Here is a 27,575-nt window from a genome sequence, read left to right as displayed (position 1 = left end):
TGGGAATGAGAGGGGGAGATAGACATGGGGGGGGATGAGAGGGAGGGAGAGGTACACAGTAGGTGGTGAGGGGAGAAAATGCTGGGCCATGGGGGAGAGGACAGGAATGAAGAGAGAAGGGGCAGGAAAATATAAGGCTACCAGGGTGGGGTGGGGAGGGGATAAGATGCTGGTTAGAATTGTGGAAGGAGGAAGATGATGGGAATGGTGGAACCCTGTGGGAGAGGCCAAGAGGGGGAGGAGGGGTGGCAAGAAAATGAATGAGAGATAGTGATTACAGAGGGTAGAAATATGGTAATGGGGAGTAGATTAAAGATAAAAGAGAAAGTAGGGATGGGGAGGAGTAAGATGAGGAATGGGAGAGCTAGTGGGTGAAAGAAGAAGATGGAAATTTGATAGGTAGTTGAAAAGTAAAAAGGAGACGAAGAAGGGTGAGAGAGAGGCAGAAAAGAGCTAAAAAGGAATGATCAATATGTCAGAGGCAGGAATAGTGAGGGAACAGACAGGAGAGAGGAGAAAAGACAAATGGATTGCAGCCGCTTGAAGAAGAATTAGCAGACGACAGAGAGGAAAGTAGAAAAGAGAAATTGGAACCAGCAAGATGGAAAAATAAAACGTCCAGACAACAAAGGTAGAAACAAAGCATTTTATTTTGAATGTTTTAAATGGAATATGTTAGCTTTTGGAAATGTGCATAGCAAATGTCTTTGTATTGTGTTCTGTAGAAAAGGAAATACATCTCTGTTTTATGTCTCCAGTGTTGCAGTAATGCTATCTTTAACTTCTTGGGGTTCCCTTTCAATTTTTGTCTAAATATTTTTATTTCTAATTTGTGATCCCTTGTTCTGTATTTGGTGAGGGTCTGTTGGTGTGATAGTAATGGCAGGTGGGAAATTGGAGGGGAGGCAAAGAGGAGAGGGAATCGGGGAGGGGAGCCCTCCTTTATTTTCTGACCTGGGCCCAAGCAGGTCTAACACCAGTCCTAACCCTTAGCTGGTGAGGATTCCCAGTCATCCCCAGCTAAGGACCTCCTCCAAAGGCGGCCAGAACTCCCTTCTACCAAGCTCTGGCAACAGCATCCTTGAGCCATCGACAGCTAAGCATTTGTGGGGTGCTGGCATCAGTGGCTTAGGGTCATTGCTGCTGCCTGCCAAGCTTGGTAAAAGAGAGTTCTGGCCACCTTCAGACAAAGTCTTCAGCTGACTGAGCGTGAGGATCCTCATAGCTAAAGTATTAATATTTTGAGGTGGAGGTAGGGCAGAGCAGAGAAAATTTTGTGCCCACCCACTTTGGGCTCAGGCCCACCCAAAACTGGATGTCTGGCTACACCACTGGTATCACCAGAACCTAGGGGTGAGCATTTTCACCAGCTCTATGGCAAGCCAGAGATCTTTCCTTTCTAGTACCCAGAAGTTGCAGGTTCCAGGGCCACCCCACTCAAGCTCTTTCCAGGAGTGGAGAAGTGGCCTAATGGGCTTTGATCCTAGCAACCTGGGTTCTATTCCCACTGCAGCTCCTTGAGACTTTGGGTAAGTCACTTAACCCTCCATTGCCCCAGGTACAAAAACTTAGATTGTGAGCCCTCTAGGGACAGAGAAAAGTACCTGCAAAAATGTGTACAGCGCCGTGTACGTCTAGTAGTGCTACAGAAATGATTAGTAGTAGTAGTAGTAGTGGTGTAAGTGCTCACTATTAAATGTTCCACATATAACACACCCAGTTACACTAGTATTCTATAAAGGAAAGTAGGCATCCTGTTATAGAACTGCCCTCTGAATGCATTTATCTTAAATGTACTTATCTTAAATAACTACTCCCATGGTTCTCAAGCCACCCTTATTCATCAGACCCAACATCAAGTTTCAAAAATCTGCATCGGGGTCAGCGTGCTCAGTTACTTCATTAGATAACTGCATCAACATAATGCTGGAACTCAGCTCCATCCCTAATCATATGATGACCACTATCTATAGCTCACAGGGTTGGAGATTTTGCATGTGTGATTGATATTTGGGTTTTGGAATGCAATTCTATTGTATAAGGCAACACAGGTGCCTATTTGCCTTTATAAATTTGATGCTTAGAACTATCCCACTCAAACTGACCTCTGCTCTGAAGGTATAAATGGATATATTACTCTATCTCCCCAACTCTATAAATGGCACCCAAAGTTAGGTGCGCAGTTATAAAATAGGGCCAGTTACATGCATAATATAATTAACTAATTGGAAATAAATATAAATAACTGGCATTAACAAACACTAAATGGCACTAATTTGTGGTGCACACAGAACAGACTTGCGTCTCTATTCTATAAACAGCGTATCTAATTTCTCTCACACGCAATGCAAAGAAAGCATTAACATGGGAAGGGCATGGGTATGTCAGAGAGGTTCTGATTATTCTTCTGCGCACTTTATAGAACAGATACATTTACACACCACCATTTATGCCAGTCGTAGACATGGCCATAAGTGGGCATGTTAAACTTTGGTGCGTACTACAGACTTATGCTAGCATTCTATAAAAGATTTAGAGGGGCATTTTCAATATGTCTAAATCTGGCTTTGGATGTTTACAGAAACTGTCTAAAAATCAAGTGGCAAACATAGTGGTTTTTGAACCAGAAAGACGTCTTATTTTTTTGTTTCAAAAATGTCCATTTGCTGTTGCTCAGTGGGTGCATCTTTTGGACAATTTTTGAAAAACAAAAAAAAAGGTCCCAAGGAAAACGCATAAAAACAAGCTATTAGGATGTATGGGGGGGTGGGGGCAGCATGCTTAGTAAACTGGTCACACAGACATTCCAGCAGAGCAGTGCAGCACCCTAGGGGACACTGCGGTGGACTTCACATAAAAGGTCCCTGATACACATCTTGTAGGGTGAGCCCTCCAAAACCCACCAAAAACTTATTGTACCCAACAATACATCACTACAATAGTCCTTATGGTTGCAGGTATCACCTATATGTAGGTACAGTAGGTTTTGGTGGGTATTAGAGGGCTCACACTTTCCACCACAAATGTAACAGTTAGAGTGGGATATGGGCCTGGGTTCCCTTCTCTATAGTGTACTACATTGACCTCCAGGGACCTGCTTGCTGCTCTAATAGGACTGGGCTGTAACATCTGAAGCTGATATAGAGGCTGGCATGTACTGTTTCTTTTTAATCTTTGGGGGAGTGGGAGGGGGGTCATTGACCTCTGGGGGAATAAGGGGGCTCATGCCTTAATCCCTCCAGTGGTCATTTAGGGCACCTTTTTGTGACTTAGTCGTGATTGAAACAGGTCTAGACCAATACATTTAGTCCTGGACGTTTTTTCTTTGTTCCATTATGACAGAAAAACGTTCAAGTTTTGGGTATGCCTAGATCCCACTCCCAACACACCCCTTTGTGATTTGGATGCACTGCATACGAACTGCATAGAAAACTGTCTTAAAAATAGATTTCAAAAATAGCAAAAAAAAAAAAAAAAGTCCAACCTGCCACTTTGTGCCACTTTTTTTGAAGTTTTTCTGTTTTGAAAATGAGCCCCCTAGTGTGCAACTCTGCCATTGTAGAATACTAGCTTAGCACCCAATGCTGTCATACCTAAATTTAGCACCCTTTATAGAACTGCCCCCTATGCATATACATGCATATTTTATAAAGTATGTGCCCCAATTCCATATCTGTAGAAATTATGCCTATAAACAGATCACATAAAAGAAGTCAGAAACATTTTTGCTCCTACTTTTTATGTGACTTTCTTTATAATATTCATTTTCCCTGTGTAAAAATTAACCCCCTCATGTAATTTTCTCCATTGTGACTAGGTTGGAGAATCCCATTGTAATATCATTTTCTGTGTGTATATAGGTGACTGCTTCTGGGTCAAATGCATTACATACTTCTGTAGCCTGAGACATCACCATGGATCCTGCTCTGGTCTATTTAATAGCTAAACTGCCTTACCTCAGATCTGCATTTTGAGTGAGAGTAGTTGCGTCTGGGGCTCGCTGAAGAGGGCCGTACATAATAAAAGTCTCTATCAAGCAAAGCAGATGCTTTAGCAACAGAGTAAGCTGAGCTGGGTCTTGTAGGTGGCATTGATATTGCCTTAGGTTTATTATTGCCAGGGATCTTTGATAAGGCGGAGTTCTAGTCATGAGAAAACAAACAGAAGAATAAGCTGAAGCTGATTTACAAGAAGAAAAGAGAATGTTGAAACAACAGGGGGTAAAAAAGGGTGTTTAGTAGCAAGAAGTCTATCTGATTTAGAAACTCTGAGCCTCAAACTCGGGCCCTCAGGAGCAGCAATAAGTTCAGTTTTCAGAATACCCAGAGTGAATATTAATTACATGTATTTGCATACAATGACTCAAATCTAGTAGACACATTTTTTGGATGCTCCTGATAACCAGTTCTGTTTACATCTCTTGAGGGCTTGAATTTGAGGCCCCTGAAACGGTAACAATATACCTTATACCAGCAGTGCAAAAATCCAGTCCTGAAAAGGCTCCAATAGGCCTAGTTTTCAGGATAACTACAATGAATATTCATGATATGCATTTGTCTTTAGCAACAGGCTAATTTGCATGGCTTGAATACCAGATCAGCTTGTGGGTGGTGAGACATCTCTCCTCCGCAATAGTTTTACAATCAATGTTCTTTCTATATCATAAAACAAACTGGACTCCTAGGAAACTTGCTGCTGCTGGTTTGAGTCCATCAGATAAATGTTGGCATTGCTCACAGCAGGTGGGCACTCTCCTTCATATGATGTATGAATGTCAAGTGGTTCATAACTTCTGGAAAGATGTTTGGAGCATAATACAAAAGATTCTACATATTGGTGAAGACCTGTCTTATTCTATCATAATTTTTAAGTCTGCCTATACATCTTTTGACTTATCAACGTCACACCATTGCTCAAAGGCACATTTTACCAGATTGGAAATCTGCGCATCTATTGAATGTTCAATTTTGGTGGAATACAGTTCTGCAACATCAGAAATTTGAGTTCGCCATGACAGAGAAGTTTCAAACAACAATCTCTATGAAAAAAGTTTGGTTGCCGGTGGAGAACTACCTTCAATCTTGTCAGAGTTAATATTAGCCCTCTGTAAGAATCTTATGTATCGGACACCTGGACATTTTTCTTTCCTACTTCCCTTCCCCCCCCCCCTTATTTTCCTTTTGTTCCATAATCCATTTATTTGCTGTCCCTTGTTACTATTATATATGGAAAACCAATAAAATATTTTGAAAAAAAAAAAGGAAGTGTTTTGCAACCAGCTCTCAAAGATGGACTCAACTGGCCCAATATTCAGAGAGTGCCGAGTCCTAAGTTTATGCTCCTAAATTAACCTCCTTAATTTGTGCCCTATTTCAGCTGAAAATTCATCTTAATTTAGGAGCTTAAAAGTTATGCAATTTACCTAGATTTATGAATCTAATTAATGAGCCTAGTGCTGAATATCAGTGCTAAGCTAATTTATTTTCAATGCCCTAAATCCAACCCTTTTGCCACCCACTTTTTATGCACCTAAAGTTAAGAGTTTAGTGAAATTTTAAGTAAAAATCTATGTACTCGGTCCTAGTAAATTTTTAGAGAGACCAATTTATGAGCATTACTTTCAATGTTAGGAGCATAAATCTTTTGAACATTGGTCCAACATTGCCAATTTCCACCTTTTGATACTAGGCTGAGAAGTCAAATTTTTGGTTTCTTCCTTCTGTTTTTATGATTATTTACTAAAAATGAGGATCAACAAACCATATATTGTCAGCAGGCCACCACCTTCAGGCCTTCCTGCAGGTATGAACTCGGCTGACTCTGGAATGGCCCTTCCCTGGACACAGCACTCCCAGAAGCAGACTCCAAAAATACTGTATGCTTAAAACTGTTTTATTCCATCAGCAAGGCCAAGACATTTCCTCTTCCAGACACAGTCCTTGGTTACAGCACATATCACCCCTTGTCCCCCCCCCTCCCCCCCCCCCCCCCCCCCCCCCCCCGCCGGCCACAGTTTCTGGATACAGTTTAAATCATTCACTGCTTCCCCAACATGGCCTGATTCTTGGACACAGTTTTAAATCACTCACTGTTTCACCAACATGGCAGTGTTCTGAACACAGTTCAAGTCACTCACTGTTTCTCCAGCATGGCACCACTTCTGGACACAGTTTAAATTACTCACTGCTTCCTAGCATGGCATGACTTCTGGACAGTTTAAATCACTCACTGCTTCCCCAGCATGGCATGACTTCTGGGCACAGTTCAAATCACTCACTGCTTCCCCTGCTTGGCCAGGTTCCTTGACACAGTTCAAGTCACTACCTGTTTCTCCAGCCGGGTCTGACTTCTGGCCACAGCTGCTTAACTTTTCCTCCAAGCTTTCACCAACCTTGAAGAAGGTTTGTTATGAAGCCTTTCAACTTCTTCCCTTGTACCTGAGCTAGAGCAGCAATCTCCATGGGCTCACTTCCCCAGTCATCTTGGGCTTGGATCTCCTCTCCGACCTCTTTCTCCACCTCCCATTCCATGGGCTCCTCTCCCTTTATGGTCCCCAGCAGGTCCTCTCCCTCCTGATTATTCCTCCTCAGCCAATCCCCCTCCTCTCCCTCGGGATCCTGGGACTTGTAGTTCCCTTGCTGCTCCCTTTGCTTGCCCCCAGGGCTTTGCAGGGGTTCTTGGGAACTGCAGTCCTCCTCCCTTCTCCGGCTCTTGGGAAACTTATGCCTCCACGGGGGCGTGGCTTCCCAGCCCCTTGGATCCTGGGACTTGTAGTTGGAATCCTGGGTATGAAACCTACCCATCTTGCTCCTCTTCCCTGACCCTCAGGGGTTCCTCACAATATCCAAAAAACACAAAATACTTGTAATATCTATAATGGTGAATGTGTAGGAAATACAGGTATCTTAGTTCAATTATCTAAAAACAAAGCGGAAAAGACCTCATTAAGACCTTACCTAGTGAGGATCACACCATCTATCAATGTGATAGGTCAAAAAAAGTTATCATAGGTCTAAAAAAAAACTCCTTAATGGTGGTATGGTAGGAAAAACTTTAATCATTAATCTTTAATTCAAATTCAAAAACTTCTACCAACCACTAAATGCAGATCAGTAAAATCAATACTTAGCTTTAAGCTGCACAGCAAAATAAGTTTCACTGTTCTTGGAAATTCAATTGTTTCCACAGATGTCATCCATACTGCAGTTAAGTAATTGCTTTTTCTAGGCAAAAGTCCCTATGGGGACCCATTTCGCAAAACACTTCATCCGGAGACCCTGCAGTATGGATGACATCTGTGGAAACAATTGAATTTCCAAGAAAAGTGAAACTTATTTTGCTGTGCAGCTTAAAGCTAAGTATTGATTTTACTGATCCGCATTTAGTGGATGGTAGAAGTTTTTAAATTTGAATTAAAAATTAATGATTAAAGTTTTCCCTACCATACCACTATTAAGGAGGTATTTTAGACTTATGATGACTTTTTTTGACCTAGCACATTGATAGGTGGTGTGATCCTCACTAGTGTTGGTAAGGTCTTAATGAGGTCTTTTCCTCCTTATTTTTAGATAATTGAACTAAGATACCTCTATTTGTGATTACTTAGACAACATTCCACTGCATTTATTTCTTGCTTACTCTTCACAAACTTTCAGGATATGAATTCTTGGACTCTACATGCAAATGCACTTTGTTATAATTTTCAAGGTGTTCTTGGTTAAGTTCCTACCCTAGCTATAGACATGTGCCCAGTATTTGATGCATATTAGAAAACCCAAGACACAGCAAGTTCTGAGTATTTTTAACAATAATCTGGAATACAAGTCTTGCTGGCAGTCCCTTCATTCTTTCCTGTGTTCTTTGACCACTTAAGGTCACAAAACTATCCTTGTCTTTTTAGAACCAGTTATTATTTTCAGGAACTGACTGGTGTTCTAACTTTAGGATCAAAAAATGTGTGTTGGTGTCCCTATTCACATAAAAAAACAGCGCATAAATGACAAATCTAGGCAAGCACTTACAGAAAACAGCAGCCTCCATGGAGCGAAGATCACCTGAACTACCCTTCCTCACCGACACCACATATATCACACCAGCCAGGTGTTGACATCTATCATAGATGTGTAATTTAGGGGCCCTTTTACAAAGCTGCGGGTAGCATGCACCAAATCGGCACTATTGCCACGGTAGCGCATGCGCCCGGTGGTAATTCTGAGTTTGGCGCGTGCCAAATCCCGCGGTAGAAAATATTTTTTTCTATTTTCTACCGCAGGAGGTGTTCCCAGCAGTAATTGACAGCGCAGCCACATTGGCCTTTACTGCTAGGTCAATGGCTGGCGGTAAGGACTCAGGCCGTAAATAGGTGTACGCTAGTTTTAATTTTTGCACACGCCCATTTCTTGGACCAATAAAAAAAATGACCTCTTTCCCATCCATGACCCAGTGCATGCCCAAAAGACGCGCCCACATTACCGCTGGCCACTTTTTACCATGGCTTTGTAAAAGGACCCCTTTCTGTCTGAGAATCTAGTTATGATGATTTGAGGTACAACCCAATTAAAACATGTTCTGCTACTAATTAAAACTTTCCTAGAATACTGTGCTGTTTGGCAAGAAAATACATCCCTCTGCAGGCTATTCGATTGCAATGTACTGTTTACTAGAGACATCCAATCATTTTAATGTATCTTTCCTTACTCCTCTCTTCACTGGCTAATGTCGAATGAAGGAGTAGCCTAGTGGTTAGCATACCATGTTGACAATCAAGCAAGCCTGGTTCAAATCCCACTGCTGCTTCTTGTGAATTTGGGCAAGTGATTTAACCTTCCATTACTTCATATACAAAATTAGTTCATAAGCCTTCCAAGCACAAGGAAATACCAACTGCACCTGAATGTAACTCACTTCAAGCTACTACTGCAAAAGTTGTGAATTAAATCCAAATAAACAAAGTTAGATTCTGTGCTTTGCATGTACCTCTGTCATAAGTTCTGATGAAGATCTGCAAAGGAACACTACAATTCTCTTGGGAGTCCTTTTTAGAAAACTATGGGGTCCTTTACTAAGCTGCGTAAGCATCTACGCGCACCCTACATGCGCCAAAATGGAATTACCACCCAACTACAATAAAGGTCATTACCGCCCGGTTACCGCGTGAGTCTTTACTGCTAGGTCAATGGCTGACGGTAAGGTCTCACACCCAAAATGGACGCGTGGCAATTTTCATTTTGCTTCACGTCCATTTTTGGCAAAAATTTTAAAAAGGCCTTTTCCATGGGCGCGCTAAAAAATGGATCGTCACGCGCCCAAACCCCACGCCTACACTACCGCAAGCCATTTTTCAGCGCACCTTTGTAAAATGGCCCCTATATTTCTCTTAGGAGCCTTTTACTAACATGCGGTAAGCAGTCACCACAAGAATGCATGCATGCTATCAGCACACAGACTTAGCTACAGTTACTGCACTGGCATGACAGCTAGCATCATCTACCATTACAGGGGGTGGGAAATGGATGGGTTACAGATGGAGACAGGCAAAGACTGCACCCTGCGTTTAATGCATGGAAATTTATCATGCAATGTCAGTGAGCAAATGGTGCAGATGCATTGCTGACTCTTAAATTGCATAGCATAAGTTTTTTTTTTTTCTCTGTGTCGTACCTGTATGGAAATATGCTGAGCTCATCCCCAACAGTTATCATGAGTTAATGTTTGCAACTAACACCTGATGATTACATATTTTTACAGTCCTTAGGGCTTTCAAAACATGTAACAATTAGTATTTCCCTAAAATTAAATGAAAATCTAGCTACAATGATAATCATGATAATGTTAACAAAAGGACTCTGAAATTTTGTGTTTTTATGTGAATGATTAAAATATATCTTTAAAAAAAATCAGGCAGCCAGAAACAGAAATGGGATGTATGAGGTAAAGGAAGCCCAGGGCCTTACCATTCCAGTCAACTGAGTTATCAGAACAAATCAGAAAAGTGTATCAGAGAGGTAGTTCTGAGACTTTCAAACTACATAAGACACACAAAGCAGAATCTACTCACTGTGATTTTGTCCTTGGTTTGCTTGAATGCATTAGAAGCCTGGACTGATTCACCCGCTGTTAGGCATGAAAAAAAGAAAACATTAAAACTATTTATCTACATTTCTGTACATATTCTGTCTGACCAACTGTCTGAACCATTACTATAATGTTTCCATCAAGGCAGGCATTCCAACAAGCTTTACAGCAATCTGCATGCCATTCTATTTGGAAGGGATAAATGGGAGAACAAAATAGATTGGGGCAAGAAAGGGATACACATCCTTCCTTGTTTGCATATATAACTTTTTTGTTCTTTTCTGAAGCCACTCCAAAATCATTGTAAACTCAAACAATGATTTATCATTGCTTATATTTTTTTATGCTTCCATAGCTAATGCTCCTGAATGGAGTCTTGACCAATTTAATATACAAAGAGAAAGAAAACATATCGCAAAAAGAATCAACTGGACGACTTTGGCATTCTGAAATTCAAGCACAACATTTTACCCATGCCCAGCATTGAGTCTACCATTTCTGTTACTGCTGTATGTATCAGTGGAATCATATGGACTGCATTTGTCTCTATTTGGATATTTAATGGATGGTACTTTTCGACAGGTGAATATTCAGCTGTGAAAGAAGAGAATTTGGCTGCCATTGGTGACTCACCTGAGAGCAGAACAACGCCATTATTGGAGCAAAAAATCTTGATCATGGTTTCACTGCCTTGGAGTTGGGTACTCTGCTTTGTAAAATTGTTTCTTTGCAATAAGTGTAAAGTGCGGTTCCCTCCGACCAAAACAAAACTGGATGGTTTTGTTTCCCTAGGTTTCTTTTAGCTGATGATGCCAGTGACATTCAAACTGTGATGTCACAATTGCAATGCTGCTAAATCCCTCAGCCAATCAGACAATACCATGTACTGCAAACCAGGGGAGGGCACAAATCCAGATGATGAAATATACAGGACACCCAAATGTGCTCCATTTTCTTGTTGCTGCTCTTTTAAAAACAAACTTTGAACAGGGTGAAATCATGGAAGGGCTCTATATTATGGTGTTAACAGGTTTCTCTCCATAATGACAATAATTTTACATTAGCCCACACATATTTGGAGCTGGAGAAGGTGCCTATTTTATAAAGGCATACAGGCGCTTGTATGTCTTTATAACATACGAAGGGTAAATCAGCAGTAATTACGGCTACATTGAAGCTGTTGACTTTTACACCTGCTCAGGAGCAGGAGTAAATATTAGCATGTAAAGTGCACATATAAATCAAAGCTTTGCCCAAACTACACCCCAGAAGACACCTACATGCATCTTACATAAAGTTATACACCTTCTTGGTTCCACATGTATTTTTACATACATATCACATGGGGTGTTTTTATTAAAGATTTTATGTGTGTGTGAAAGAGTGTTTTATATTGACTGTCACTGACAGGCAGAATTCAGTCCTTGTTCAGGATCCACCTACCCTGTACAAGTGTACACATGTAATCCATCAGCATTGTGGCTTTACACAAACAAGGGTAACTTTAGTTTTTTGTTTTAATATTGCAGGTAGTTTGGTATTCACTGAGATCTGATACCACGTCCACACAGCTATTGTTTTGGGGGTTATTCCCTACCTGTAACTTACTGGGCAGTGAAAGTGTATAAACTACACAACACACATTTAGGGCACTGTTTATTAAGGTGCACTAGCATTTTTAGCGTGTGCTACATGATAGAGAAACCCATATATTACTATGGGTGTCTCTAGCGTTAGCACGTGCTAATTTTTACCACACGCTAAAAACACTAGTGTGCCTATAGAGCGGCATAGTAAACAGAACCCTTAGTAAGTACTGAAGAAATAGCAGAGCAATTTGGAGACCTCAAATCTGGTGAACCACCTCAGATTTGAATTTCCAACAGTTTTCATTCGGGGGGGGGGGGGGGGCTCAGTAAATTCACTCTTGCTCCTTTAGACTTCCTGTTCAGTTGAAAGGAGCCTTTATTGGGCTATCGTGTGGTAACACTTCATTCAAACTACTATGCTTCCTATAGACCTCTCCTCAGAAGTGGCAGACCTTGGCCAGGTACCATAAATAGCTTTCTTTAACATTTGTATGCCCATGCCCTTGCTGCTACCAAACCACAAAAACAAAACAAAAAACATTTACACACTATGCCACTTATGAACACCCTTACACAATAGCGTTTAGTCGTCTAGTTCCTTATATTTTTTTAAAATTATTTATTTGGATTTGCGTGTAAGTGTAGATTTACCTGTGAAAGTGCTAATATTCTGCACATCTATACATACAAATGTATGTATGTATGTATGAAAAGCAGTATCCAGTTGTAAAGATTCTGGGTCTGATATTCAGACCGCAGGAGTTGGCCTGGCTAACTCCCACAGTCGGCGCTGACCCTGGATATTCAATGCCGGGCCGTTTCCGGTGACCGGCATTAAACATCTGGTTTATTTTTGGCCGGTTTGAACTTAACCGGCCAAGCGGATATTCAACGCTGGTCAGTTAAGTTCAAACCAGCCACAGGTATTCCATCTATTGACATAACCATATTTGGCTGCCAAACATAGCTGGCCAGATGTTGAATATCGATACTGACCGGCTATGTCACATGACATAGCTAGTTATCCGGCTAGTTGCTAAGTGCTAATATTCAGCTGAGATAGCCAGCTATCTTATGCAGAATAGCAACGCTTAGCCAGCTAAGTACCATTTAATTGGCCAGTTGCTGTTCCTGGCCTGTTAAATGGTTTTGAATATCGAGGGATCTGACTTTATTCCCTATGAGATACGAGAGCAATGCTCAGTGTGTAGTCTGCAGGCACTGGAAGAAGTTAGGTACAAAGGGATAATGCCAGAAGATCAGGCATACAGGGCCATTTCATCTTGACAATATGCTGCTGTGACTGGAAGTGATCTCAGTGTCAAGAGCTGCAAAGGAAATAGAAGAAGCCCTTTGCGAGAAGCAGTTGTTATATAAAAATCAACCCTCTTTGCAGTAAAAAAAATTTTTTTTCATATTTTTTACTTTTACGGAAGGTGTTCGTAGTAGTGGAAACGGAACATCTCTATATTCCTAGAGCATTACAGTATGGGCAGTGATTGAACACAATTTTCCACAATGCCTTGCCACTGTACTCCAATTCAGCTTCCAAAGAACTACATTAGAAGTTTGGCCATCTAATACTTTTTCATTGTGTTAGACGGCTAAATTAGGTACCAATTTATGGTGTTTTAAATGTGCACTTCATTCCTACTATGAAATAAATATTTACACTGTCTCTAAGGTGGTCCTTATAGAGCTAAAATATACAGTAGGATCTATATATAGTTTTCTATTATGTTGTTAATTTCTTGTGCTTTTGTCATGTAGCTGTTAAGCACTATACTTATATAGAAGAGATGGATGCTGGCACTCTATTTGGATCAACAATATCAGCTTAACCCCTCTAAAAATAGGTTATCAGTTACACAATATTCAAAACTCAATTCAAAAGATGCAGAATGGTCATGACTGAAAGTGCAAAGTTACTGAATTGGTCTCCCTAGATAGGTCTACTTTAACTTGTAAGCCCTTCAAATATTTCTATCTTAGAGCAGATGTTCTACAACTAAGAACTGCAACATGCACAGTTCATACAGTATGCACTACTATGTACATTCACAAAGAGCTCTTTAAATAAATATTTTTATACGTTTTAAGTGTTATTTAAAAAAATTAGGCCAGCAGAACAACAGGGGTGCCACGGCCAGTCACTATCGCCACTTCTTGTTTCTAGAACTGTAGTAAATTCATCTTTTAGAGGGCAACATTGTAAATCTTCAACATTAATCTCTGCAACACATTTTGAATATCTACAATGCACTGCACTTAGGATTTCTCTATAGCTGGCCGACATGCATCCAATCCTGACGCAGCTGTAGCGAAACACACTGCATGTTGGCCAGTGGTCCCATTGTTTACAACTACATTTAAAAGCTAAGTTCTTCTTTCTTACGCTTTAAGATATATTTATAATGAAAATACAAATAAACTGTGAGTGAGTAAATGTGATAAGAAATTTGGACCTATGAAGACGCAATGGCGAGTTAAGAAAGTTAAGAGTTTTTTCACCTCTTGAAAAATGAACCGCTGCCACATGATAAGTGCTGCTGAGGTCCACTTTACAAAAAATATTTATGATATTTTCTAAAACTTCATTGAACATTGCTGCATTTAAAGTTTAGTTGAAAAATGTTTTAGGCGCTGGTTTTTTTTTTCATGAGATAGATAGGAAGGGAGGCAGGCAGACAGGGGGGATGGGTAGGAGGATGGTCGGAAGACAAGAACAAGGGACAGAGACTTGGTCTCATTTTGTAATAAACATAGTACATGGTGTTTAGAGTTACTATGCATATGTATCATGGTTTTCTTGAGATGTACTTGTATTTTGTTGAAATGTTCTTTGTTCAACTAATAAAGGTATTATTGAAAAAAATGATGTGTGAAGGAGCAGCTGTAAATCCTGATAGTCAAGGGTCAGGACAAACAATCCATTCATTTTTTGAAATGGGGAATACATGTGTATGTTTTGGTTTTGACCCTCAAAATTATTTCTACATGGAATAGGGATTGTCTTGTTGTCAGATTTACTAGATCATTTTATACCTGGGGCCCTATTTACTAAGGTGCACTAGCGTTTTTAGCGCATGCAAGACGCTACAGACACCCATATATTCCTATGGGTATCTCTAGCGTTAGCATGCACTAATTTTTAGCATGCACTAAAAACACTAGCAGCTTAGTAAACAGGGCCTGCGGTCACTAAAATTACCTTGGAACATTTTATTTTTCTGGCCCCTTTCTCCCATCTCACAATAAAATCAAAAGTTTCAGCAAAGATAATATGTGCTGGTTTGTATCCCTTATGTGAGTTTCATTTTCTTTTTACAGAGGATTAAACTGGGAACCCCAGCAAATCCTATGGCATTTCATTCACTAAAAAAACATCAGTAACAGATTTGGCAGTGGCAATGCACTGATGACATAATCCTCAAGAAAAAGTCCAAGATCTCTAATAACTCTACGAATTACACAAAACACACACAAAAAAATGGAAATGTATACCATGGTGTAAAGCTGTCAACACGTCGTCACCAGAACACGGGCAATGAATGTACAGATTCCTACAACAAAGCACTAATGCACAATGCCAAGATACAACCAATGCATTCCCAAACTTCAGCATGACAAGCGTTAAGTGATCATGACCTCTGCAAAAACATAAATAAATAAGAATACATGAAAGAAATAATACTTCCAGGGAATGAATGACACATAGCATCAGATAATGCTCTTGTTTGAACACTAGAGATTCCTTCATACAAACAAAATACTGAGAAGCTTCTGTAGCAATGAGAGATTTTGTCAAAAGAAGAACAAGCAAATGAGAAAAGAAAAGAAAAACAGATGTCTATGTTTGCCAGCCACATTGCAAAACCGAACACAGCAGTCACCTGTCGGCTTCCGTTTTATACAGGAGAGATGAGTTGTTCTAGTATATTTGACAGCAGGTTTTAAAATTATTTTCCTGGAGGGAGAGTGAGTCTGAACTTCTGATTTTTTAGCAAGTTCAGCCTTCTTATACACTGCTATAGACAAGGAAAGACAAAAAAAAGCAGATATCAAGGAACAAAAAAATCAACATGAATCTTTTTCTAATACCATCACATAACATCAATTTACATGCTCTTAAGACTGACTTTTGTTCTCTCTTTTCTATGACATGACAGAGTATATTTACTATGGGAAAACAGTAAAATCTGATAATAGTGATTTGTAAATTAACCTTTTTTCCTTCTCACTTCATCTCGGGAGATGGTGCTAGGTTCCTTTTTAGCTATTTTCCTTTCAGGTGTAGAAATTCTGCCTCTCCCAGTTTTAAAGTGTTTTTCTTTCTTATGCTTATCGATAGCCAGCCTCTGCACCTCTTTCTCTGTCTTCTCCTCTTGGGGAACAATCTCTAATTGTTCTGTCATGATGCTCCTATCATCATCTGTAGGATCAGAGCAAGTTAATAGAAGAGCAGTAGAAATAACAATAGAAGTCAGAAAATATTTAACACACCATTATTAAAATTAAGTGTGGAAGGGAAAAGGGTAACGAAAAGTATATATTGTTAAAATGTTATTTATTAAAATAGTTTAAATAAAAAGTATTTCTTGCTTGGGGTTATTATTAAGTGGCCAAAATAAAGGGATAAATATAAGAAAAGGGCTAATGCACACCTTGTGTATCCACCCAGATGCTGTCGGTATCCATGACAGAGTCATCAATAGTTGTTTCGTCTCTGTTAGTCTCTGTCTTGTACTCTGTGATGTGAGTCTCTTCTTTCTCAGGAGAGGCTGGTGCATCTGGAGATCCTTCCTTTGGTGATTGCTCTTTTGACTCGAGTTGGGTCTCTGCTAGGTCCACTGTGCCTGAAACATCTTCTGCCCCAGGTTTCTGATCTTCCACATCAGTTTCTTGTGCAGCAGCAAAACGTATACTATGAGAAATGGATTCACCCTCATCGACAGCAGTCTGCACGACTGTGATGAAATCATCTTCAACTGTGACAACAGATTCTATAACACCTTTCAGCTCAGGGACTTCTGCTGCAGCAGCATTAGGCATCTCTTCACCCAAAGCTTGAATTTTTGAGTCTATATCTTGTAAATCATCTGATGTCACTTCCATTTTTACATCTCGATCACTTGCAATTACTAATTCTGGTGATTGACCTGTAGCATCTATAACCTCTGGAGTTCCTTCAACTCTTTTTTCAAGTAACACTAAGTTATCCATTTGTATATCAACTTTCTCCTGAAAAGATTCTTCTTTGGGAGTGATTGTTTCCACAGAGGGCTCTGCCACTGGCACAGCTAGCGCAGACTCTTCTGATACAGACATGTTTTTAGACATTTCCTGGATGCCACCATCAGGTATCACAGAGTCCTGAATTTGATCGTGCTCTCCACTGGACTCATATGATTCTTCTTTATCAACTGCTTCTTGGTGCACTAAATCAGGCTTTGTAGCTTTCTCTCTCATTTCAGCCTCAGATGACTTGGTGGCATCCCTCAGAAGACTCGACTCATCAAAAGTCGAATTGTCTTCTATCTTTTCCAAAGACGGTTCCTCTTGTGCTGCATGAAGTTCAAAGTCAGTTATTTCTGCAGATTTAATGGCTTGCCCTAGAACAGGTGACACTAATGTTTCAGCTTCATTGCCTAATTGACTTTGATATTCCTTGCTAGCAAAGTTCAACTCATCTGGTAATATCTTATCTCCTTCATGCTCTGAGCTTGCTTGCCCATGTTTTGCAGCTAACTCGGAATTAATACTAAGGGATTCCTCATCCTTTTCTTTCAGCAGCAGCAGATCATCTTTTATCAGTTCTAAATTTCCAGTGGGCATTTTTTCTTTTTCAGAGTCCAAACCCAAATTTAAACTACATATTTGCTTTGTCTCAGGTACAACTATTGCTTTTTCAGTTGAAATGGCACACTCGGAATCAAGTATCATTCTCTCAGTAATTTCTGGAATATCTCTGGAAGAAATATGTTCTTCTCTTTTTTCCTGAACAATATCCAGCTTGTCAGAAATCTTTTTCTCTTGCTCCGGCTCCAGGCCAAGAACTGGGGATTCATCAGACAACTGCTGAGTCAGATTTTTTATTTCACTTCCAAACCGTTCTTGGGACCTTTCAGCTGCTGCCAGTTTTACTTCAATGACAGCTGGATCAACTACTAAACCTTTACGTATTTTGTCATCAATACCTTCATATAAGCTAGACATTTCACCTGACAAATTCTCGCTGTCCTGGACAGGTGAGGGCAAAGGGACTGTGTACTTATTAAACACACAATAACCTAATTCTTCTAGCTGACTGTCAGTTTTTGTGAGCAATTGGTTTTCTTCAAGAATGGGTGGATGCAATCCACTGCTTTCCTCTATAACAATTTCAGAAGGAATAGATTTTCTTCCACCAGCAATATCAGCATCCACATTCACAGAACTCAAGCCTGATCTAGTACCTGCTAAATCTAACATTTCAGGCAAGTCAGGAGCTATTACAGTTCCATTTTTGTAATAATCTTTGGCCAAGAAGGCTAACTCACATGAGTCAGCCTCAATATTTTCTTCTTCAACAGTTTTCTCCTCTTCCAGATGTCTAGTTTCTAGTTCAGTTTCTCCTGGAAATAATGGTGCTTTCTCCAGTGAAGGAGTAGTCACTGGCAGATCTTCACTAGTTTCATCCATGCTGCCACTAGTGTTTGAAAGAATGTCTGTAGCCAAAGGAGAGAGATCATGTGCATGAGCGTAACTGAAACCTAATGCTATTGAATCTAGACAGGACATTGGTAAATTAATTGACATACTTCTCTGTTCAATTGCAGATCTACCACCAAGTCCTAAGCTCCTGCTTAAGGTCAAATCATCTTTATTTTTATTAAGAATGTCTGACTTATCCATATAGATTTTAGGATCGATTGTAAATAGTCTATCTGATGTTGACATAAAACTTTGGGCAAATGTACTATAGCCCACATCAGGAGTAGGGATGCTCTCCCTTTCATCTGTGCTAAGTTCCAAATCTTCATCATCTTCTTCCTTAGATACTGCAGGAATTGAGTAAAGTTCACGCATCCTTTCTTTCATGTCACTCAGTTCATAGTAATCACTGCCCTGCTGCAAGTCACTCTTTACTACCTCCTTTTTTAAAGTGGAAGTTTCAAAATATGTTGACATACCTGATTTGTCTTCATCCACTTGTGCTTCATGTTGAGCTGAATCTGAAATACATGTTTTGTCATCTGTAACACCTTCTATGATATTTTGCTCTGCTATAGTTTCTTGCACTAAGCTCTTTTGATCAGTTTTGTTACGTGCATCTGAAATTTCCTTTGATTCTTCAAGAAACTGAACTGCACCACTAACAGCTTTTTCCTTTGAGAGCTCAAGACTAGATTCTTTTCCCATAATAAAATCAGATGTTGTTTTTGATTCCGTTTCTTTTTCAGCCATTGCTTTAGTGGAATAAATTGTTGTTTCATGATGTGTTGGGTAAAACTCACTTTCATTGGCCTGTTTAAAATTTTGTCTGTCAGAGTCCAAATGTTCTTCCTTATCTGCTAATTGCCACGGCATAGTTTTTTCTTCTTCCGCAAGTAACACTTTCTGATTATTGGTTTCCTCTAAGCTTAGTTTTCCAAAAGCAATAGGCTGTTCAGTTACTGTAGAGTCTGCTTCTTCTAGTTTGTCCATTTTTAATTTGTGATGGTCTATGCTATCTTTGGAAATATTCTGTTCAGGAGGCTCTTGTTTGGTGCTACTAAATATGTCAGAATCATCAGGCTGAGACTGATGTGTAATAAATGGTGAGGTTGGTGATGAAATTTCATCTTTCATAAGTAGTATATTGATTGCAGACCCCGAGGACTGTAAAAAATATTCACTTTGATTTGAGAACAAATTAGAGGACTGGACTTTGGTCTCATCCTTTTTGTGAATTTCTTTAGAGTCATCTTTGTCTTTCATAAATGCAACCTGAGCAGAAGACTGAGTACCTATACTCTCTTCATCCATTTTGCATGACAGTTCTCTTTGCTCTTGCAGACCTTGAAAACCTGCAGTCAAGTAAGTACTTGGTTCTACAAAACATACTCCTTGCTTTGGCATATCATGTAGACCTTCTGCAAAAGTCTGATGTAACTCAGATTGAAGGACTTTTTCTTTTTCATCTTGACAATGCTTCACATCTACAAACTGTTCTGTTGCTGAATGTGAAACTAAGGCATCATGCATTGGCTGCTCCTTGGTCTTGCTCTCCATCTGCTGTTTTTCTTCCTTCGTGTCTAATGCTTCTACTGCAAAAGTGCTTGGATCCATTTGGCCAAGTATTCCCGTCCTTGAGGCTGCAAGTAAATCTTTAGTTGGCTTGTTGTTTTTTATTTTTTAAAACAAGTTCGTTAAAGGCTACCCAGAAAGAAAGTATAATATCATACCATGAAAAGCAGATGGGGTAAAGAAACCAAAGAAATTTGGTAACATGCAGCACAGGTGTGAAAAAAACTGTTTCCAGTCAGATCTGATTAATATGTATCTAGTTATAAATATTATTTTATCTACATTGAGTCAACAGTATATGACACTGATAAATAAATTACTACTGTCCTTTAATTTGGAAGTTACGCCAACATTCTAATTACTGTTTGGTTATCAAAGATCCTGTAGCTCTTTTAGGGAATTGCAAATAGTGCTAAATGAGGTGTTCTGGCTATATTTCCCTTCAAGCTGGCTCTCATGTTGTGAGCTGTGCATAATCAAACAAGAAGTGGGAACACGATCAAGCTCTTCAAAACAGACCAAGGACTCTTGATATTTGGAAAATGTTTTATTAGATGATGACTCGACACAGTACCATGTTTCGGCACATTCGTGCCTGCTTCAGGAGTCTTAAAGAGAAACTTCAATGAACTGCAAATATTTTGGTGATATATCTAAAATATGAGCGTAGCTGGTCTTAATGAAAATCTTCATCAATCATGAATATTTTTGGTGATATATCTTTAAAATATGAGCATAGCCGGTCTTTATAAAGACTGCTGATGGACTGAAAGAGATGTGTCGCTTATAGATGGGTTATCATGTCGGAGTCATCATCTAATAAAAGATTTTTTACTACATATCAGAGTCCTTGGTCTGTTTTGAACAGCCTGATCCTGTTCCCACTTCCTGTTTGATTACATCTTTTACGTGGGACTTTGGTGTTCTTTCCACTTCTGTGGTTCCTTTGCGTGAGCTGTGCATAAAACATAAATGAATTAATTTAAACATTTTTATATGACCTGTACAAATTTCTCACGTTAGCCAAAGCAGTGTACAACCAATGAAAATTTCATCAACATAGCTTAAGAAAACAAAACCAAATACAAATTACAAACAGACAATCCCACACGTATATACCAAAATGAATTTCATAAACTCCAGGCTACCCCATATTTAGCTATGAACTACCAAAACAATCCAATTCCTGTCTTCTGGAATAAGATCATACCATGTTCTGTCTAAAATCCCAAGCTTATCTCATTTATATGAATAATTCCTTTCTTGTTTCATATTAGTTTCTAAAGCATATCTGGTTAAAAAAGTAGATGAGAACACTTTTGAGGTCAATATTCATAAAGCCATTCAATGGAATAGTTAATGGGGCAGCTTTGTTCAGTTACCTTTACCCATGCAGATTGAAAATCTGGTCTAAAATTTATCATATAATTTTCTCCATTTCACAGAAGGGCAGTTATATATTAGACCAGAATGAACTGGGTATCATTGGATGACTGGCACTGATTATCAGAGCTGACCAATCAAAGTTAAATAATGCCCAGAAACTGCTCCTTGAACCATTTCTTTTTATCTAGGTAAATTCTGCCTGTTCTATGACTTAAACCTAGTCAGCTGGGGAAGAAGAGGGGGTTGGGGGAAGGACATTGTATGCATGAAAATTTCTTTGGCTAATTCCCAAGGTCAGCCATACCTAAATGGCAGCCACATTTATTTAGTCTAATGCTGCATAACTCAAATGAGCTATAAATTGCATGTTAATCAGATCTGAAGCAAATCGTCAGCACTATCCAAATAAGGCAATATTCTAATTCCATACTAGTATGGTAAACTTTCTAGTCTATAATAATAATGTATAGTATATGCTGGGTGGTATATAGACTGTACTATATAGGATTAATTATTTTACTTTACCATAATTTATTAAATGTCAATAAAAGATTTCACATTGATTACAGTAGTATTATTCAACATTTTTCCTAATCTACACTAAAGGCTCTGTTTACTAAGGTGTGCTAGCATTTTAGCATGCACTAAATGCTAGAGACACCCACAGAAATAAACGCTAGTGCGCCCTTAGCACAACTTAGTAAACAGGGCTCTAAAATATAGATAGGTTTCTATTCACCCAACCAACTTTACTATAAGGATGAAAATTCTTGCAGAAATAATGAAGCAGGGCAAAATTTGAAGAGTGGCCAAAATATTACCAAGCAAGTTTGCTTGTCCAGTCAAAAAACATCAACAACAAAACTGTGTACATTTTGCCCAGCACTTGAATTCCTTGCAACTTTGGAAAAATAGCAATTCCAGAGGGTGAAAAAAAAATTGTACATTTGTGCAGAAAGCAGAATAGAACTTCTGTCCAGTCCTTAAATTTAGCCTTTGGAGCTAAAATTCTGCAATGATTTCTATTCCTCCAATAAAACACAAATTCCACAATTATTGGGGGGGGGGGGGGGGGGGGGGTTATAGTATATCCTAGGGTGCCCAGATGACTGAATGATCCCTAAATTATTTTATATTAGCTTTTTTGTGGCTTATAAAGCAATGGTTCTCAAACCTTAAGTTTTCAGGATATCCCTAATGAATATGTATGAAAGAGATTTGCGTATAATGGAGGTGGCAGGCATGCAAATCTGCCTCGTATATTCATTAGGAATATCCTGAAAACCCGACTAGCTGGTGGTCCCTCAGGACAGGTTAGAAAAACACTGTTCTAAAGCACTGGGTGGGGGAGCTTAACATTTTAAGATTACAAGCACAGCAATGCTTGAACACTGGTAATTTAAGAAAAATGTTGAGGTTGGTAGAAATATCCTAATGAATGTGGTGTCATCTGGTCATCCTATTATCATATAACAACATTTAGAACTATATCTGAAAAAGTAGCTTGTGGCACTGATACCACTATCCTTTACTGTTTCAGCAGAATATTTTCATTAGATTGGCTTCCTTGGTTCGCTCCGTGCTATGAGGTCTTGTCCAGGATTTTGCAGGAGAATAAGGTCAGTCTGTTTTTTTTTTAAATTTTAATTAACCTAGCTTAAGGGGTTCTCAATTCAGTACTCAGGAGACATATCCAGTCAGTCGAGTTTTCAGGATTCCATAATGAATATGCAAGAGATACATTTGCATACAGTGGAGGCAGTGCATGCAAATCCATCTCATGCATATTCATTGCAGATATCTTGAAACCAAACTGGTTCAGTGTGTTCCAAGGACTGGGTTGAGAATCCCTGACCCAGCTCAACACATTCCGGTATTTTTAATGCAATTTAGATTTTTATTTATATTTACCTATACTAACTGTAATGCAGTTATAAAACCATCACAAATAAAGAAGAGACATTTAGGGCCACTTTTACAAAGCGGTGGCAAGCCCAACGCAGGCTTCCTGCTTGCTAAAAAGGAAGTACCGCCGGGTTACCACAGCAGCCCGCCGGTATTTCCCATCCCCAGTACGACATCATATCCATACTCGGCGGTAATCGGGCAGTGCCGCACGCTGCTTGGTTATCATCGGGTTAACGTGGGAGCCCTTACCACCACCTCAATGGGTGGCAGTAAGGGATCCCCCTGAAATGGGCACGTGGCAAGTGCTTTTCTTGCTGTACGACCATTTCCTGAAGAAAAGCAAGACCTACCTTTTACCCGCTGTAATAAATGGGGGCCTCGGTGTGCATCAAAAACACACGCAAACACCAGATCAGGCCCCCTTTTGCTGCAGTTTGGTAAAAGCGGCCCATAGGGAATAATTTTATAAAGCATTCTTTGCATGCACATGCCTGTATACACATTGTAAGGTGCCTATTTTAAAATTACCTATGTGTAGAAGTATGCACTGTGATGAGAAAGTGCACACCATTGCATGACCTAGGTGTAGACATGTTTGGGGTTGTAATTTGAGCGAAGTCACAAAATATGTGCACAGATTATAAAATACCACTCACAGCATGCAAAAATGTGCGGCGGCGGCCAAATAAGCAAACAGGATGCTAGGAATTATTAGAAAAGGGACGGTGAATAAGACCAAAAATACTATAATGGCTCTGTATCACTCCATGGTGCGACTGCACCTTGAGTACTGCGTTCATTTCTGGTCATCGTATCTCAAAACAAATATAGTGGAATTAGAAAAGGTTCAAAGAAGAACGACCAAAATGATAAAGGGGATGGAACTCTTCTCGTATGAGGAAAGGCTAAAGAGGTTAGGCCTCTTCGGCTTGGAAAAGAGATGGATGAGGGGACATATGATTAAGGTCTACAAAATCCTGAGTGGTGTAGAACTCGTTCCAAAAGAACAAAGATTAGGGGACGCTCAAGGAAGCCACATGGAAATACTTTTAAAGCAAATAGGAGGAAATATTTTTTTTTCACTCAATGAATAGTTAAGCTCTGGAACTCTTTGTCAGAGGATGTGGTAACAGTGGTTAGTATGTTTGGGTTTAAAAATGTTTGTACAAGTTCCTGGAGGAAAAGTCCAAAGTAGCATAGAATGTTGCCATAATTTGGGTTTCTGTCAGGTACTTGTGGCGTGGCTTGGCCACTGTTGAAAGCAGGATACTGGGCTAGATGGACTGATCCAGTATGGCTACTCTTATGTTCTTATGGTATCATATACAAAATAATCACTCTAAGGAATAAAGCACAAAAGATAACAACAAAAGTATCCCATAGAGACTATAATACTTTTTGAAATAATTAATATCATTTTTTTAGCTTATTCCATCTTACAGGTAGATGGACCATCAGATAGCAGACACGGTTGCCCACTCTTTCAAAAAACTCCGAAGCAGCTCCCAATCTTGAGGAAGAAATTGGGGAGCCTCTGTCCTGATGCAGTGTATATAAAACGTGATTGTGTTGAGGAAGGTTGCCTGCCATGTTGAAGCTAAGGGCCCTGTTTACTAAGGTGCGCTAGCGTTTTTAACGCGCACTAAATGCTAGAGACACCCATTAGCATTTTTAGCAAGCAACATCACTCGGTGCTTTAGACATGTAGGTGTCCGCACTAACAAGTATAAGCAGCAGATAGTGCTACCCTACCTAAACATCTAAAGAGCGGATTTAGGAAAACTGCACATCCAATGAAAGCCAATTAAAAAGCTGAGTTCCAAAGCTCAAGTTTTGTACTGTTTGATGTGGTTTTGAACATCTAATAGGTGAGAACTACCCCCCCCCCCCCCCATTCAGTTACTGTTTCAGGGGATGGTGCCTAAGACACAGCGGGAAAATGTTTTTTATTATGTTTAATTCTGTTTTAGATTTTTGAAATTGTGCTAATGTGTTTTGCTATTTGTGATTTTTTTTTAGCTTTTATTATTGTAAACCGCTTAGATTTTAGGCAGTACATCAAATTTTATTAATATTTAGAACTACTCCTTCAAACCTAGGCCCATAGAAGCAGTCAGCTGACATGCATGCCTTGCAGCTGGCGAAAATGCTGATGGGGGTTTTTTTTTTCTTGAAGTATACATGTATTCCCATTGCAGACTAGGAAATACACATATACTTTCAAGGTCCACCCAAATCATGCTCAAAACAAACCTTTTTTAAAATCTTTGCAGGCTGGGTGCATGTATGTGTAAGTAGTGTCTCTTCCAAAGCAAATACTTATGAACGTATAACAATTTACTCAAGTAAACCTTCTAAAATCGCTTCTTAGCACCAAGTATACACAAAATGCCTCGCCAAGAAAAAAAACTGTAACAATAATTTACAATAGGAGTCTTTTACTGAAGCTTAGCTTGGGTTATCTGCAGCAGGGCCCATAGGAATAACATGGGCCCTGCTGCAGATAACTCAAGCTAAGCTTTAGTAAAAGACCCCCAATGTTTCCAAATTGCTTTTTCTGACTGTCTAGAGAACTAGCACCTTTCAATACAGAAATCAGGTCCACAGCTATCAGAATGCATTGGAGTGGGAATTAAGAGAGAACCAGACTGACCTTATAGTTCACAGCCCATGAGCAATTATGCTGATAAAAGATTTGTTGGTTGGTGCTCACCAGTGGGAAGCCAACCCAAAGTATTCGATGGGCTGAACAAATCTCTGGGTAAAGAAAAGCAGATTTCTTGAGTAGAACGTGTATGGGCCAATATTACATTATACTGTTGCAACCCTAGAAAGAAAATACTAAACACATCATCGAGTAATGACAAAATGAACAATAAACTGCAGACTGCGACAAATGGAAGAGAGATGGGAGGAGAAGCATGTGCAACAGCCATACAAAACTTATACAAAAATGCACTGAAAGATAAATGTAAATATATACATATTACAAATAAAGCAGATCTATAGTTGAAGCATTTTTTATGCTTGAATAAGCTGTACAGATATTGGCAATGTGACTGGCAAACGCATCTGAAATGGGAAGAAGAGATTTACATGGTGCAGTAGCATAGTGGCAAAGCATATTGTATCATGGCAAAGTAAACTGGGATTGAGCTGCAGTGCTATGGAACATGTGCTATAGCATCTGTGCAGTCTGAAAAGCACAGTTTCCTTTTCAGGTGCGACAACATTAATAATAAGTGAGAGAACAGCCTTCAGGAAGCATTGAGGAAAAGGAGATAGCTGCTGTGAGAGAAGCACATGCAGATCTCAAAGACACACCTCCCTCAGCTAAGGAAGGTACTGCCACAGCCAAAGGCCCTTCCGTGTCATTCATCACACTCTTCCCGCTGGATGCTTCCCTTGGCACGCTTTCTTCATAACATTGTTTGGTTTCCAGGCTAGAATCCATCTGGATCTCGCTGAGGATTTGCGTCTGCTCCGAGGGTCCAGCTGTCCCACATTCTGCCCCTTGTTCCTTCTGAGGAAAAGTGACTGCCTCGTCTTCCTCAGCCAGCGGACCCTCAACTATCACTTCTTATGAACGGAAAAAGAAGTGAACGTCAAAACCAGAGGCAAAATAAACAAAGAACAGTACCACAGGGCTATTCTTATGTAACATTTTATCTCTCTCAAATGTTTCTTCTGCTGGCTGATTAGCTCTGAGATTAGTTTATTCATATTTCAAACAATAATCTTAATAGAAAAGCAATAGTTCATTAATTCAGCTGTATTCTGCTTATGGTAATAAGCAAGTCACATCTTCCCTGAAGAATGATTAGAACAGCACACTAATGAAAAGGCTTAAGAACTTACAAAAACGTATGGGTTAAATTTTAATATGCAAGATAAAAATCTACCTGGTTATGAACTTTTTTGGTTGTTTTCCAACAACAAAATAAACTGAAGCCAGTTAGGTAATCCAAAGCAACCCTAAAGATGAACTACCAATGAGTCACAGAAAGGTAATTAAACTTAAGAAGAAAACCCAAAGGTAAACTACATTTAATCCACAGAAATATGGGGATGCCCATTTAAGTCTCTCTCCACTCCCCATGGTAAGTTCCCTCCCCTCCACATGTAAGAGAAAAGATTGGGAAAATGCCAGCATTCTAGTCATTTATATGCATTTTTGGCCCCTAAATGTTATTGCATTCTTTAAAGAAATGGCCCCATCATAACCGGAAAGCTGATTCATAGACAGATAGATGTTATATAGGGCAACCTCAATATCTCAGTGTCCATGCTATTAGATTTCCAAGGTCCGTTTCTGTTCCTGGGCCCAACTTGGGCTCTGGATGCTGCAAA

At 39.6% G+C, this 27,575-nt stretch overlaps 1 protein-coding gene across 1 annotated transcript in view; it reads right to left on the bottom strand.

Moving 5' to 3' along the window:
- The window catches only part of MAP2 (microtubule associated protein 2), a 602,201-nt gene that overhangs the window by 69,851 nt on the left and 504,775 nt on the right, over positions 1 to 27,575 (bottom strand). The window contains exons 9-12 of the mRNA XM_030210839.1: positions 16,328 to 19,999; positions 15,889 to 16,095; positions 15,557 to 15,691; positions 10,058 to 10,113 (exon numbers count right to left, since the gene is read on the bottom strand). Coding sequence (XP_030066699.1) covers positions 10,058 to 10,113; positions 15,557 to 15,691; positions 15,889 to 16,095; positions 16,328 to 19,999 — 4,070 coding nt within the window. The remainder of the gene's footprint in view (positions 1 to 10,057; positions 10,114 to 15,556; positions 15,692 to 15,888; positions 16,096 to 16,327; positions 20,000 to 27,575) is intronic.

Source organism: Microcaecilia unicolor, chromosome 7, assembly GCF_901765095.1.
Source record: "Microcaecilia unicolor chromosome 7, aMicUni1.1, whole genome shotgun sequence".
Taxonomy (NCBI): Eukaryota; Metazoa; Chordata; class Amphibia; order Gymnophiona; family Siphonopidae; genus Microcaecilia; species Microcaecilia unicolor.
The sequence above is the reverse complement of the archived record's forward strand: the minus strand, read 5'-3'. Positions and strand labels throughout refer to the sequence as shown.